Raw genomic sequence first — 15045 nt, 5'->3', positions numbered from 1 at the left:
GAAGTGTTTTTTTTTTTTTTTAACTGTAGTTACAATAGATTTTTGACAAAGCGTCTAATAAATAATAAAAATTCTATTACATAATGACCTTGTTCTGTCCCAAAAGCCTCCTGAGACACTTTGTCGGGTGTGATGTGTCAAAAAGATACAACCTTTGCTGCATATTTAATCAGGAGACCACTCTTGAATATCATTTTTGACCCAAATTTATAAAAGACACATATTTGATAGCTTACGCCCTGCATATATAAAGTGACAGTAATGTTTCAATTCAAAATTGTCCACTAGGCTAAATTAAGCAAGGTATTCCAAGCTCTCTGATTGCACCACAGAGCCCAGGAACAGTGGCGTGCGACACTGAGAGGACCCCACTTCCACAACCTAGAAGTGATCAAGCAGCTGTAGAGCTGCTGGGATCACTTCTATAGGAAAGCCTATGGCCAAATGCAGTCCATGATCCTGAAAGCACCACTTGTTCCTGGGGGTGTACGGGTACATCCTAAGGATGGGAAGTGGTTAAAGAGGGACTTCACCCTTATTAGTTTTTATTTATTTCAGGAACGTATATAGCACCATCAATGTATGCTATATCAGTCCCTGCCTTTAAGAAGCTTGTTATCTAAGGTCCCTAACTCACATGCATACATCATAAAAATTGCAACAAAGGCGCCTTTAGAAATGTTCAAACTTTTTCACCATGGGAAGATAAATCCATCTCCCTTTACTTCCTTGAACTCTACCTGAAACTCTTGGTCTGCTTCCGGGAACACTTGACTGTGGACATCATTTGTAGATATCCCAGGAGGCAGCCTTGAGGCCCTGGTTACATCACCAGTGCCTTCCTGAATAAAGAAGAAGAAAAACAGAAATTGTAAGTTGACCACATGCCGCCAGTACATTTACTGTGGGCGGGCAGCAGATACAGGCTAGGCAACGTACCTGTACGTCTACGCCTGTCTCCGGCTTTTTGGGCACGCATGTGCATGCCCCCTGCTGTGGCCTTACTAGTATGGAGTACAGATAAGTAGCTTGATCACGATGAGAACTATATTAGTGTCCCCAATAGTATAGTGTCCTCAAAAATATAGTTTGGTTCTTACCAAAGACATGTAGCAGAATACATTTTGGCCCAAATTTATGTAGAAATTTGATTTCACTGTTTTTTTTTATAACAGAAAGTAGAAAAAAAAGGCCCTGGTCATAAAAGAGGTAAAACCTTCCGGACGTCAACTGATTAAACAAAAAATGTTTGTTTAACTAATGAATGCAAGAGGATTTCATATCAGCGTGCAGAGCTGCATGCTGATGTTATTTTAGTGAAAAAGGAGCAAAAGGCAACTTTCACACTGGGGCGGGGGCGTTGGCAGTAAAGCTTTACCGTTGTTTTAGCGGCGATTTTCGGCCACTAGCGGGGCTAGAAAGGGTTACACCGCTCGAAACCTGCCCCAAAGATGCTGCTTGCAGGACTTTTTTTTTTGTCCCCCAAGCGCACCACCCCAGTGTGAAAGCACTCTGGCTTTCACACTGGGGAGGCATAAGAGGCGCTTATTTTAGGTGCTTTACAGGTGCTATTTTTAGTGCTAAAATGCCTGAAAAGCGCCTCCGTGTGAAAGGGGTCTAACCTTTCTTACTCTTTTGAAAACTAAGGGCTAATTCACATCAGCTAGTGTGAGGCGCGAATTAGCGGCACATCGCACTGTTTATTTTTATTATATATTTTATTGAAATGTTAAACAATGACATTTCATGAAGTACAATTTTCTGCTGAGTGGTTTGAGGCAGTGGACTCACTGTGCAAACATAAATAAAAATATGGACGCCCTTACCCTTTTCAGCACACATGGCCCGTTCACCACTGTTATACCTGGTGTGAATGGACCCTAAAACTTTGGCTGGACAAACATTTTAAAAGGAAATCTATGGTCACAACACACACTTTAATTTTAGAACATTAGCATTGTATTACAATACAATCACTAGTTATTCTTGATAGTTCAATAATATAAGTTTACGGCTTCTCCTGTACAGTTTACTATTCAATTCTAAGGACTATATATCCCATGGTACCTTGCTGCTTGCAATCATTGATTCCTGTACCGACTCTGCCTCCTGAAACTCCTCCCCTCAGCACCTCTGCAGTTCAGAAGGCAGACACTATGAAATGTGTGACACAGCAGTGTCTATTGTAAGGGCATAGCAAATATGTGTCAGAATTCAAGAAAGTAAATGTGTGGGGACCTTCACAAAGAAAGTTTACACTTCCAAGATCATTCCAATTAATAGGAGTAGGCTAGAAATGATTGAAATACAATGTGGGAATGAATTAAAATACTACAGTAAAACCTTGGATTGCGAACATAATTAGTTCCGGAAACATGCTTGTAATCCAAACAACTTGTATATCAAAGTAAAATTTACCCATAAGAAATAATGATAACTGAAATGATTTGTTCCAAAACCATTTAAGTCCTCAGTTTATAGACAATATAAAAAGATTATAGCAATGTGATAGGCTGTGTAACCATAAAATGTCCATCAACAAATACCACAAAGAAATTTTCAAAGCCAAGAAAAACTATTTTTCAAAGGCAATCAACAGCGCCCTAAATCGCCCCCGCGAACTCTTCAAGATGGTCACTCAGACCATGAATCCCGTCTGTCTGGAAGCCCCCAATTCGGACACCCAAGAGTTTTGCGATGAATTGTCGGATTACTTCATTAATAAAATTGAGGGAATCCGAGAAAGCATTCAGCAGAACAATCCCCCCCCCCCCCCCCCCCCCCCCTGCAATTACCCATACAACATCCACCAAAATTCACCACAATCTGAAAAGTTCACCCTAGAACCCATCTCCATCAAAGGCCACAAAAAATATCATCGGTACTCTGCGAAACAGCTCAGCGACAAATGATATAATTCCCACTAAACTGCTGAAGGAATGCGCCGACATCATGGCACCTCCTATCACGCAGCTTATAAACCACTCTTTCAAGGAAGGCATAGTGCCCTCCCAGTTGAAAGAGGGCATAGTCCAACCCATCTTGAAGAAACCCACCCTAGACCCCAAGGACCCACTTCATCGCCGTCCCATAACAGGCCTAAACATTCTCTCGAAGGTCATGGAGAAAGTAGTGGTACAACAGCTGCAACAGCATCTAGATACCCATAATCTACTTGATCCATTTCAATCGGGTTTCCGCCACGGACACGGTACAGAAACAGCATTGCTCAAAATATGGGACGACGCTCTAGAGGCCGCAGACGAAGGAGAATCTTGTCTCCTGGTTCTGCTGGACCTAAGCGCTGCCTTTGACACCGTAGACCACAAACTATTACTGACTCGGCTAGCGGACGTAGCCAAAGTCGCAGAAGGTGATTTATCTTGGTTCTCCTCTTTTTTGGAAAACCGATCACAAACAGTGAAATTGGGACCTTTCACTTCTGAGAAACGCACGTTATCGCACGGAGTCCCTCAAGGATCGCCTCTATCGCAAGTGCCGTTTAACTTTTATCTTCGTCCTCTTTTTAAAATCATTAGCAGACAAAAACTGCTTTATCACTCATATGCAGACGACATGCAACTGTATTTCCGCATTTGCAACAAAAAGGATCACCATCTCAATCTAGAGACATGCCTCTCTTTTATAGAGAACTGGATGACAAAGAGTTATCTTAAACTCAACGGAGCGAAAACAGAACTTCTCCTGTTTCACGCCAAGCGTATGAATCAACCTGCAACAACTTGGTTGCCCCCGCCCATTCTGGGCAAAATCATCACCCCTAGCGCCAAAGTCAAAAGTCTCGGGGTCATCTTCGACTCCTACATGACAATGGACGCACAAATAGGGTCAGTGGTCAGCGCCTACTACGCAAACTCACTCCTTTTATTCCAAAAGAAGACACAGCGACCGTGGTGGGAGCAATTGTAAACTCCAGATTGGATTATGCAAACGCCCTCTACCTCGGTCTCCCAAAGTACCAAATCGCTCGTCTGCAAGTCGTTCAAAATACGGCCGCCAGACTAGAAGCAAAATCCAGAAGGAGCTACAGAGTATAAAAGAGAAGAGAGGCGCCTCTAAGTGTAGCAATATGTTGCTAAATGTTGTACCTTCAATAAATGTAACCATATTGCTACACTTAGGCCGCATACACACGATCAGTCTAAACCGATGAAAACGGACTGAAGGACCGTTTCATCGGTCCAAACCGACCGTGTGTGGGCCCCATCGGTCAGTTATCCTTCGGTTCAAAAATGTAGAACTTGCTTTAAAATTCAACCGATGGACCTCTAACCGATAGGTCAAAACCGATCGTTAGTATGCAAAAGCATCGGTTAAAAACCCGCGCATGCTCAGAATCAAGTCGACGCATGCTTGGAAGCATTGAACTTAATTTTTCTCTGCACGTCGTTGTGTTTTACATCACCGCGTTGGACTCGATCGTTTTTTTAACTGATGGTGTGTAGGCACATCAGACCATCAGTCAGCTTCATCGGTTAACCAATGAGAACGGTCCTTCGGACCGTTCTCATCGGATGGACTGATGGTGTGTACAGGGCTTTAGAGGTGCCTCTCTTCTCTTTTATACTCAGTTGCGACGTGACGCTACTTGTATATCAAGACATCGCTTGTATATCAAGTCAAAATGTATTAAAAAATTTAGCTTGTCTTGAAAAACGCTCTCAAACCAAAGTTTTATGGTATAGGCAAAACTTTAATTATTTTTTTGGATAGAACAAGGGAGGGTTATAACACCTGTCAGATTTATTTTTTCCGCCATCTGTGTCCCATTGCGGAGATTACTTAATCATTATACTTTAATGATTTAACATTTTGACCACAGATACGCTTTCAATAAATAAAACGATTTTCATCATTTCAAAAGCATGAACTATATTTTAAACTGAGAAATGTATTTTTAATACATTCTGCATCCCATCTACGCCTGCAAAGCTTAGGGGACATTGAAAATAATATTCACTTCACGTAAGTCTCTCACAAGAGCAAGAATGATAAAAAGGCCAAGTGTCTAATTAATCTTTAAGTGGCCCAACTGAGAAATGTCACTGGGTCTCTAACATGCTTTTTACTGGAAAGAGACAAATGTGTACAGACCTGCTGCCTCTTTTCTTTTGCTGAAAGTGAACAGAAACTAGTCACACAGACTTTAATTTAAAATGCATGCATGCTACTTGTATACTATATCTTGTTTAGCACAGAGCAGGTAGCAAGTAAAATAGAGCCAAACTTCAATCGGTTAATTTTTTTATTCCCTCCGGTAGGGGTTATGGTGGGGAGGAGGTGAGCAGGGCTCTATATAATCCATCAGAAATCAAGTAGGCGGGGCTGACAACATGTACTTAAGCAAGTCAGAGAAAGAAATATGGTGTTGTCAAGTCAATAAAGGAAGGCATATGCCTCGTACACACGACCGGTTTTCCTGGCAGGAAAACTGCCATGAGAGCTTTTGGTCGGGAATCCAGGCCGTGTGTATGTTCCATTGCAGTTTTCCCGACAGGAAAACCGCCGGGTAAAAATCACGGCAGTTTTTAAGCCGGCAGTTTCCCTATGGGAAAAACCTGCGGTGGAGCATACACACGGCCGGGTTTCCCGACCAAAAGCTCTCATGGCAGTTTTCCTGTCGGGAAACCTGGCTGTGTGTAGGGGAAAAAAGCTACCGAGCAGGTTCTCGGTTTTACCGCCGGGAAAACCGATCGCGTGTACAAGGCAATAGTCCATTTCTGGTACATAAAATCTTGTTTTCCTGTTCTGCAGCATGTTTAAAAAGGCAAAAAATGCAGAAAAATGTCCATTGATTGCAGACATGTATGAAATACGGGTATGTGTTTTGTTTGTTTTTTTGCCTTGGCCTAGGCTTTCATTTATCATGACCTCTTTGAATCTGCAGGAAATTGCATACAGTGTGTGTAAGAAATGTCAGTAGCACAGGAAGAATAGGGTGCAGGTTTATAATTCATGAGCAGAACAATCTGCTAATGAATTATTCAGGTTACGGACAGTAGACTGTGCATTGCAGTGAAAGCATTTATCTATCTTGCACCTTCCCACAGCTGGAAAAACATCACTTGATGCTATGAAATCCTAACGGCACATAACCAAGTGAAGGCTGCCATCTCAAAGGATAGTGTGTATCGGTTTAAAAAAAAAGGACAGCACAGCCTAAACCTGCACTTTACACATTTTTCCAACCTCTGAATATTCAAAAGAAGTAACAAATGAAAATGCCATCATTTTAATAAATTGGAGGCTGAAAACCTTTTATGAACCAAAACTTTTAGGGACTCAGTCACATCTAATCTATGAAGCTTAAAGTGGTTTTAAAGGCTAAAGGTTTTTATTACCTTCATGCATTCTATGCATGAAGGTAGGGTGGCACCAATACTGATATACTGATACTAGTACTTGTACTCGTGCAAATGCTCTGATGCCTAATCCGATACCTGGGCAGTCAGGGGATGATCGGTTTGGCGGTGGGGGCCGTTACAAGCACCAATCTCCCTGTATACATTTCATTAAAGCAACTGACAGCCGCTTCTCCTCCTCTCCCTCCTGTAGCTGCCAGCAGCTTTATTGAAATCTATACAGGGAGATCGATGCTTGTAACGGCCCCCACCGCCACACAAATTATCCCCTGCCACGTCCGTCTCCGCTCCCCCTCAGTTTATGAATGAACAGGAGCCTTTGTCTCCTGTCTAAAAAAAAAAAATACATAAATTACTGACACAGTCCACGCCTCATCAGTGCCACCTATCAGTGCTGCATATTAGTGCCACTGTCACCTGACATTAAAAAAGTGCATCGGTAATCGGTATTGGCAAGTGGTATCGGTGCAGCCCTACATGTGTGCAACCCCCCCCCCCCCCCTTATACTTACATCCAGCGATGTGCACTAGCCAACTTACTTTTTTTTTAGAAGATCCATTATGGACCCTCAGCATGAAAAAAATCCTAAGTAGTTCTTTGGTTAAGAGGGTGTTGGGTAGCTGTGTTTGCCACAATTAACCCTGTCTGTATTGTTTAGGCAGATATTATCAAATATAACTAGATTTGAACAATGTCTGCCCCAACAAAAAATTTAAAGGTGTATATGCTGGGCTATTTGCATTATATGTTAATGAGGACAGACTTGGGACAGGCTCATTCTAAAGCTGGCCTTACATGGATCAAAATATGTCAGGTTCAGCAGGGACCGGACACATTTGTGAACACCCATGCAATCAGATTCTGCTGCGGACAAAAAAGGGTCCTGTGCGAGTTTGATGCAAATTCAGCCATACGATCTTTATGGTTGAAATTACATCGCACAGAGATCGCATGTGATTTGCACTGCAGTACGGTGGCAATCACATTCGATCTCAGACATTGCACCAGTGGGAACTGGCCCTTAAAGGACATTCACTTACAGTAAAGCGGTGACAAAGAGGTTAAATTAGAAAAGTAGAAGAGAGGTTAAATAAAAATAAATGTTTAGTTAATAAATATTTGTAGGCTGAGAACTGAATGTGCGCGCAAATCGTTGAAAAACAAAGATTCCCAGTAACTGTAAATAGATGACACATTAAAAAACATTACTGCCCATCAAGTCAGAGTTGAACTAAAATAATGGACCTAAAATGATTCTTCTACCTCTGGCGTACATAGGAATATCGAACACATAATAGACATTTCTGTACATTTATACATCTTCACTCTGAGAATCGGTGTGTATGTATTTGTGTGTGTGTGGGGGGGGGGGATTTTTCTACACTTTTTACTTTTGTTTCAGTTTGCTATTATATGAATTTAGAGAGGACACCTCTGGGTTCCTTGCACCAATGTGCAGCCCACCACTGAAAATCAAAGCAATCTCCAGAGGGTAAAGATGTATCAAAAAAATTTAAATAAAAAACTCAAATTGAATCCAGGCATGTAGGCATTGAAACAATAATGCAATATTTGTTTACAACCAAAATGATATATTTATTTATTATGAAATATATATATTTCCATTTTTTATTTTTACTTCCCCTAAAAGTTTGTTTTTCAATTGAGTTGTACAGTTTATAGGTCACATTAACCACTTAAGCCCCGGCTGTATAACATCCAAAAATTCATGCAACACTGCAATCAATAGTAGAAAGTAGACATAGGGGACAAAAACACTAACATGTTTCACATCATGGATAGATGCTTAGTCTATGACTAAACATCTATCAATGATGTGAAACATGTTAGCGTTTTTGTCCACCAGCTATGACTAAGCATCTATCCATGATGTGAAACATGTTAGCGTTTTTGTCCACCAGCTATGACTAAGCATCTATCCATGATGTGAAACATTTTAGCGTTTTTGTCCCCTATGTCTACTTTCTACTAGGGTTGTCCCGATACCACTTTTTTAGGACTGAGTACGAGTACCGATACTTTTTTTCAAGTAGTCGCCGATACCGAATACCGATACTTTTTTTAAAATGTGTCCCCAAATGCAGCGATGTCCCCCCACAGATGCAGCCATGTATCCCCCCATCCAGCCATTGTCTCCCCCCATCCAGCCATTGTCTCCCCCCATCCAGCCATTGTCTCCCCCCCATCCAGCCATTGTCTCCCCCCCATCCAGCCATTGTCTCCCCCCCATCCAGCCATTGTCTCCCCCCCATCCAGCCATTGTCTCCCCCCATCCAGCCATTGTCTCCCCCCATCCAGCCATTGTCTCCCCCCATGCAGCAATGTATCCCCCCATCCAGCCATTGTCTTCCCACATGCAACCATGTATCCCCCCATCCAGCCATTGTCTCCCCCCATCCAGCAATGTATCCCCCCATCCAGCCATTGTCTCCCCCCATGCAGCAATGTATCCCCCCATCCAGCCATTGTCTCCCCCCATGCAGCAATGTATCCCCCCATCCAGCCATTGTCACCCCCCATCCAGCAATGTATCCCCCCATCCAGCCATTGTCTCCCCCCATCCAGCCATTGTCACCCCCCATGCAGCCATTGTCACCCCCCATGCAGCCATTGTCACCCCCCATGCAGCCATTGTCACCCCCCATGCAGCCATTGTCACCCCCCATGCAGCCATTGTCACCCCCCATGCAGCCATTGTCACCCCCCATGCAGCCATTGTCTCCCCCCATCCAGCCATTGTCACCCCCCATGCAGCCATTGTCACCCCCCCATGCAGCCATTGTCACCCCCCATGCAGCAATGTATCCCCCCATCCAGCCATTGTCACCCCCCATCCAGCAATGTATCCCCCCATGCAGCCATTGTCACCCCCCATGCAGCCATTGTCACCCCCCATGCAGCCATTGTCACCCCCCATGCAGCCATTGTCACCCCCCATGCAGCAATGTATCCCCCCATCCAGCCATTGTCACCCCCCCATCCAGCAATGTATCCCCCCATGCAGCCATTGTCACCCCCCATGCAGCCATTGTCACCCCCCCCATGCAGCCATGTCTCCCCCCCCATCCAGCCATGTGTGTCTCCCCCCATCCAGCCATGTGTGTCTCCCCCCATCCAGCCATGTGTGTCTCCCCCCATCCAGCCATGTGTGTCTCCCCCCATCCAGCCATGTGTCCCCCCCATATGCAGCCATGTGTGTCTCCCCCCATCCAGCCATGTGTGTCTCCCCCCATCCAGCCATGTGTCCCCCCCATATGCAGCCATGGCCCGCTTACCTGCTACCGCCGACTGTGTAAAGTACTACGGCCGGCCAGGAACATTACAGCTTTGAATAGCTTTGTAATGATTGGCGCCACGCTGCGTGTATAGACACTCCCCCTCGCTCGGGATTGGACAGTTCACCCGAGCAAAGGGGAGTGTCTATGCGTGGCGCAAATCATTACAGCTATTCAAAGCTGTAATGTTCCCGCCCGTATTACACAGTCAGCGGCGTAACGGCGGCGGATCGCAGCGGCGAATTGCGGCTCCGGTGGCGGCGGTTGGCGGCACGGGGGGGGTTAAGTATTCTATTTGTGTATCGGGGCGGGGTATCGGCGTCTGACTACCGCCGAAAAAACTCGGAATCGGTCCCGATACCGATACTAGTATCGGGACAACCCTACTTTCTACTATTGATTGCAGTGTTGCATGAATTTTTGGATGTTATACAGCTTTGGATTTTATCCTTTGTTCATTTTGTTTCAATAAATCGCCTATCAGAGTGCGGCAGTCCAGGAACATTTCTTTTTTCCACGGATCAGCGCAGAGTCTGCACCTGTCAGTACTACAGGGCGGGAGCACAGCATAGGTCGCAGGGCTTGGAGCGGTACTCTTTTCCTATGTGTATTGTGCCCAACAAGTAATTTGGTGGCTGTGTTCAACCAGAAAATCAAATAGATTTTAAAAGTTATTAATAATTGAATACGAGTTCAGTCAGCGTTAACTTTTAACAATGATGGATGGACCCCAACAAGCTGACACCCAGCACACCGTACCAATAAGTATATAGAAAAATGTAGCTGTAAATAATTTTTTTTTTTTTTTTTTATGCTTGAATTTTACAAAGGAATTAACAATAAAGATAATAGAACAATTCCCTCTTCTAAAAACAAAAAACCCTTGCTGCCTTGAGCCATGGCCTACATAGCGTTTCCACAAAACCTGGCCCACGTCCACCAACTGCAGTTTTGATGGCAGCAGTTCTCCAGAGGAAAGTAGCTACTTAAATGAAATGTTTCCATGCACACATTGTACCATATAATCTAATAAAGCTTGTCTTCTATATAATAAACAGGCACATCCTCCGCAAGCCTGATTACAGGAAAGTGCAAGTGAAATTCAAAGCAGAAGACCAATAAACATAACTCACATGTAAATGTTCTCTAAAATAGACAACAATTTCAAGAAATGCATACAGGTATAAAGAAATATCTAGAATAGGGGAATCATGCCTCTGAGCAAACATGTACATTTTTGTCTGGAATTCCCATACAAGAGTGCTGCACTGATGCCTCATTTATCCCAAAATGGCAGCTAACATAGCACACCTAGAAAACCCAAAGTGTTCCGTTTTTATGCATATGTCTGTAAAAGATATTGGTAGTGCAAACTATTTCATTTTAGTTTTATTGGCTCTTCATAGTAAGTTACATAGTTAGTCAGGTTGAAAAAAAAGACACAAGTCCATCTAGTTCAACCATAAAAATGAATAAAATAAAAAATATCATACAATCCCATATACCCAATTCTATAACCATTGTCGATACAAAGGAAGGCGAAAAACCCTAGCAAAGGGTAAAGGCCTGGTTCACACTAGTGCCATTTCAGATGTGACTCGGGTCATATAGAATCACATGACAAGGGAAAATACATACAGTAGTTTTCAATGGTGTCTGTTCACAATCAAACACAACTCAGTACTGAGCGATTTTGGAAAAGGTTTCTGTACTACTTTGGTGCGATTTTGGCCCCAAAGAATTTAGAAACCTTATCAAAGTTGCATCCAAGCATCATACATAACCAAACTGAAAGTCGGATCAAAATCAGTGTGCACCTAGTCTAAGGTGGTGACCTGCGCTTTTCTGCACTGGATAAACGCACGTTCCTTGTTCACAATACAATGCTGGTGTGATGTACTGTGGAAAAATATTGCATGTCTGATTTTTTAAAAGAGAAGTATGGGAATTGTTTTTTTTTGGGGGGGGGGGGGGGGTTGCACTAATCTAAGTGGATGCTGCATGTGTCCCCTGCCAGCTCTAAGACTGAGAACTGAACGATTAAACACTGCTGATCGCTCAGTTCTCACAGCTCCCTGAGCAGAGAGCTGGTGAATGTCAGTCACGGCTCTCTGCTCTGCCCCCTCCTCACTCTGTGGAGCATTGGGCTGTGGAGGAGGCAGGAACGGATGGCTCAGGCTCTCAGCAGCTCACTAAGAGTCTAAGTTGGGTGCCGGTCCAGGGATCTGGGCAGGTCCCGAGCACAAGGTTGTGATCTTTCCCAAGCCTGGACCAGCTATGTGACATCTTCCACTGTGACGTCATCCAAAGGAGAAGTACAGCCAAAAAGAGCTTTGGCTGTACTTCACCTTTACGTAGCACACTGGAGGGCATCTAATGTCACCGCACTGCAGCTAAGTGACACTTCAAACAGAGTAAAAAAAAAAAAAAAAAAGGATAAAGCATTGAAACGCACATCGCATGGTTCCATACTGCAGCTAATGCTGACAAGCTGCCTGCAAGGTAAAAAGGTGCAATTTATTATCCAGACTAGTGTGAACATAGCCTTACTGCATACATTAAAGCGGGATTCCACCCGCATTTTTTTCTTAAAGTCAGCAGCTACAAACAGTGTAGCTGCTAATTTTTAATAAGGACACTTACCTATCCTAGGCACCTGCGATGTTGGCCAACCCCAACCACCCCCCCCCCCCGGGGCGGACCCCTCGATCCTGGAAGGTCCCAGCGCCGCCATGCTCACTAAGGGAAACAGGCAGTGAAGTCTTGCACAAGTCTCACGGTGTTTTCTGAATGGGCGGATGCTCTCTGGGATACACACAGTTCCCAGAAGGCAGCGCGCCCCATTACCCATTTTTTTTTCAGGGTGGAACTGCACTTTAACTAAACAGAATACATTTGTGTTTGTCCCTGCAATCTATGAGAAGAATACCAATATGATGAGTTACTTTTTCTGAAAAGTCTGGCCTCATTCACACAGCTGAAGAGGGTCATACAAAGTACAAAAAAGTGTGATTTGTGAGTCCATAGTTTCAGGCATTTGCCTACAGCCGCAGACAGCAGCCTGTACTAATCTATGGTAGGCTGACAGACGCCGCAGCTGTATGCACATCCAAGCGTTTACATCCCGACAGATGAGCAGCCCTGAGCTATGATTAATAAAACATGTTAGGGTCTTTTTTGATCTTCTAAATACAATGGATAACTTGCCTTATATAAAAGTTAACAAGGATCATAAATGGATTTCAGCACTTGCGTCTATTTCAAAGTACAGCTATACTTTAAAATGGGGGTCAGCAACCAGTAGATCTTGGGCAGGTGACTGGTAGATCACATTCTGGGTTTGCTGACCTGCCATTTCAGAACATAAATTCCCCCTCCTCCCAGTACAAATCTGCCCACATGCTGAAATCCCCCCCTGCCAGCACAAATACCCCCCCCCCCCCAAGCTAAATTACTCCCTCTCTGCAAATCCCTCCCTCCCAAAAAAAAATCACCCCTCCTAGCATAAAACCTCTACCCCTCAAATGTCCCCTCCAAGCACAAATCCTCTCCCCCCCCCCCACTCCAAATCCCCCCTTCTACTCCTAACACAAATGTCCCCCCTCCTAGCACAAATCCCCCCCACCCCTCCAATTTCCTCTCCTAGCATAAATACCCCCAATCATCCCTACTAACACAATCCCCCTACAGTCCCCCCCCAAAAATATATATTCCCGTCCTAGCACAAATTCCCTACCCTTCTACCATATCACCTTTTCTAGCACAAATCCTCTTCCCCCATGCAACTCATTCACAAGTGCAGCACTGCTACTCCCCTAAATCTGCGATCTGAGCAGGTTTGACAGGTAGTGAGGAGGCGACATGCTACCTCCTCACCACATGATGTAAACACATGATTGTCGGGCAATGCACGCAATTGCAAAATGGTAGTATGGCAATTAGACGTTTAAATCAGGTGTGAGGAGGAGAGACTGTGCACGGTGATCGTTCACTTCTCCCATGTTGTGCAAGTATATCTCACCTCTTTAAGGTTGCCTACCCCTGCTTTAAAGGGACCCTTTCATGAAATCGGCTTACTGTGCAGGGGGTGTCGGTCTTCTGTGCGATCGCAGCAGTCTGGATCTCCTGCGTGTCCTCTTTATCAAAGGCGGCAGCATATGCACATATGAAAAAAGAATGTATGACACACAATTTACTTTAGGGCTTTTTCACACGGGCAGCCCGTTCAGGTCCACCTGACAGTTTTTTTTGCGGACCTGAACGGGCGCTCCGTGCTCCTCTATGGAGCCGTGGATGTCAGCGGTGACATGCCCGCTGACATCCGACCCGACGGTCCGTGTTCATCCCATCCCCCATAGGGGAGAGCGGAGAAAAGACAGGGTGGTCCCTGCACAGTGTGCGGGGACCGCCCTTTCACCCACCGGCTCAGCGGGGATCAACGGAGCGATCCCAACTGAGCATACAGAGGTTCACCGGGCGGATCATTACTGATCATTACCCATGTGAAAGTGGCCTTAGGGCTTAATCTGAAAAATATGATGGATTGAGCCACCTACCTGAGTGAGGGCATGCAACCACACATGGCTGTGATGCCTTGCTTCGCTGCTGGGGAAAAATTAAATAGCATGTTGTTTTTAGCTAGTGCTACTGGCGCCAAACGCAAACTATTTAAGTGAATTGAGGAGTGCTGCAGCCGCCCTACAACTGAGTGCAACACACGGGGGGATTCGGCACTTTGAGGGTTAAAACAGATAGCGAGGAGGGAACATATTGCCTCCTCCAAGCCTGTCAAATGCTCTATGAAAAGCAATCCACAGTGGATCGCATTTTTGTGGTGCTACTATGGTTAGCCATACATGTGAACGAGCCCTTAAAGTGTAAGTAAACCCAAACAATGAACTCCTATTAGCTCATTTGTATCATTAAGGCTTGGTTCACACTGCAGCGATGCAAGAATCCACTGCGGGTTCCTGCATCGCTTGTGTCCTGGCGGCAGTACACACTGTCCTAAGCAAACTGCTGGGAGTATCAATTAAAAGTTGATGACACCCCCAAATCAGTTTGCATATCGCAGTGCTTTCTGCAAATTCGGACATGAATCGGATCGAATGAATGTGAACACACATGCAATCCGATTCTGCTGCGGACCAAAAAAAGGGTCCTCTGCGAGCTTGGTCCGAATGCGATGCAAATTCAGCCATACTATCTGTATGGCTGAATTCGCATTGCACGGACATTGCATGTGATTTGCAGTGCATCTCATAGGAGTGGTGTAATCTCATGGGAGTGGTTTCTTAATTATCAACCAGCTGCTTCGCCTGCAGGACACTAATGAGGAAAATTGCAGGATCTGCATCCCTTTAGA

The 15045-nt window shown here is 44.5% G+C and overlaps 1 protein-coding gene across 3 annotated transcripts in view; it reads right to left on the bottom strand.

Annotated features, from left to right (window-relative positions):
- Positions 1 to 15045, bottom strand: part of PAWR (pro-apoptotic WT1 regulator) — a 166538-nt gene that overhangs the window by 108167 nt on the left and 43326 nt on the right. For 2 of the 3 annotated variants that reach the window (XM_040343932.1, XM_040343933.1), the window contains exon 3: positions 741 to 842. The exons of the other annotated variant lie outside the window; for it this stretch is intronic. In XM_040343932.1, coding sequence (XP_040199866.1) covers positions 741 to 842 — 102 coding nt within the window. The remainder of the gene's footprint in view (positions 1 to 740; positions 843 to 15045) is intronic. 3 annotated transcript variants of the gene reach the window in all.

Source organism: Rana temporaria, chromosome 3 (genome assembly GCF_905171775.1).
Source record: "Rana temporaria chromosome 3, aRanTem1.1, whole genome shotgun sequence".
NCBI classification, from domain to species: domain Eukaryota; kingdom Metazoa; phylum Chordata; class Amphibia; order Anura; family Ranidae; genus Rana; species Rana temporaria.
The sequence above is the reverse complement of the archived record's forward strand: the minus strand, read 5'-3'. Positions and strand labels throughout refer to the sequence as shown.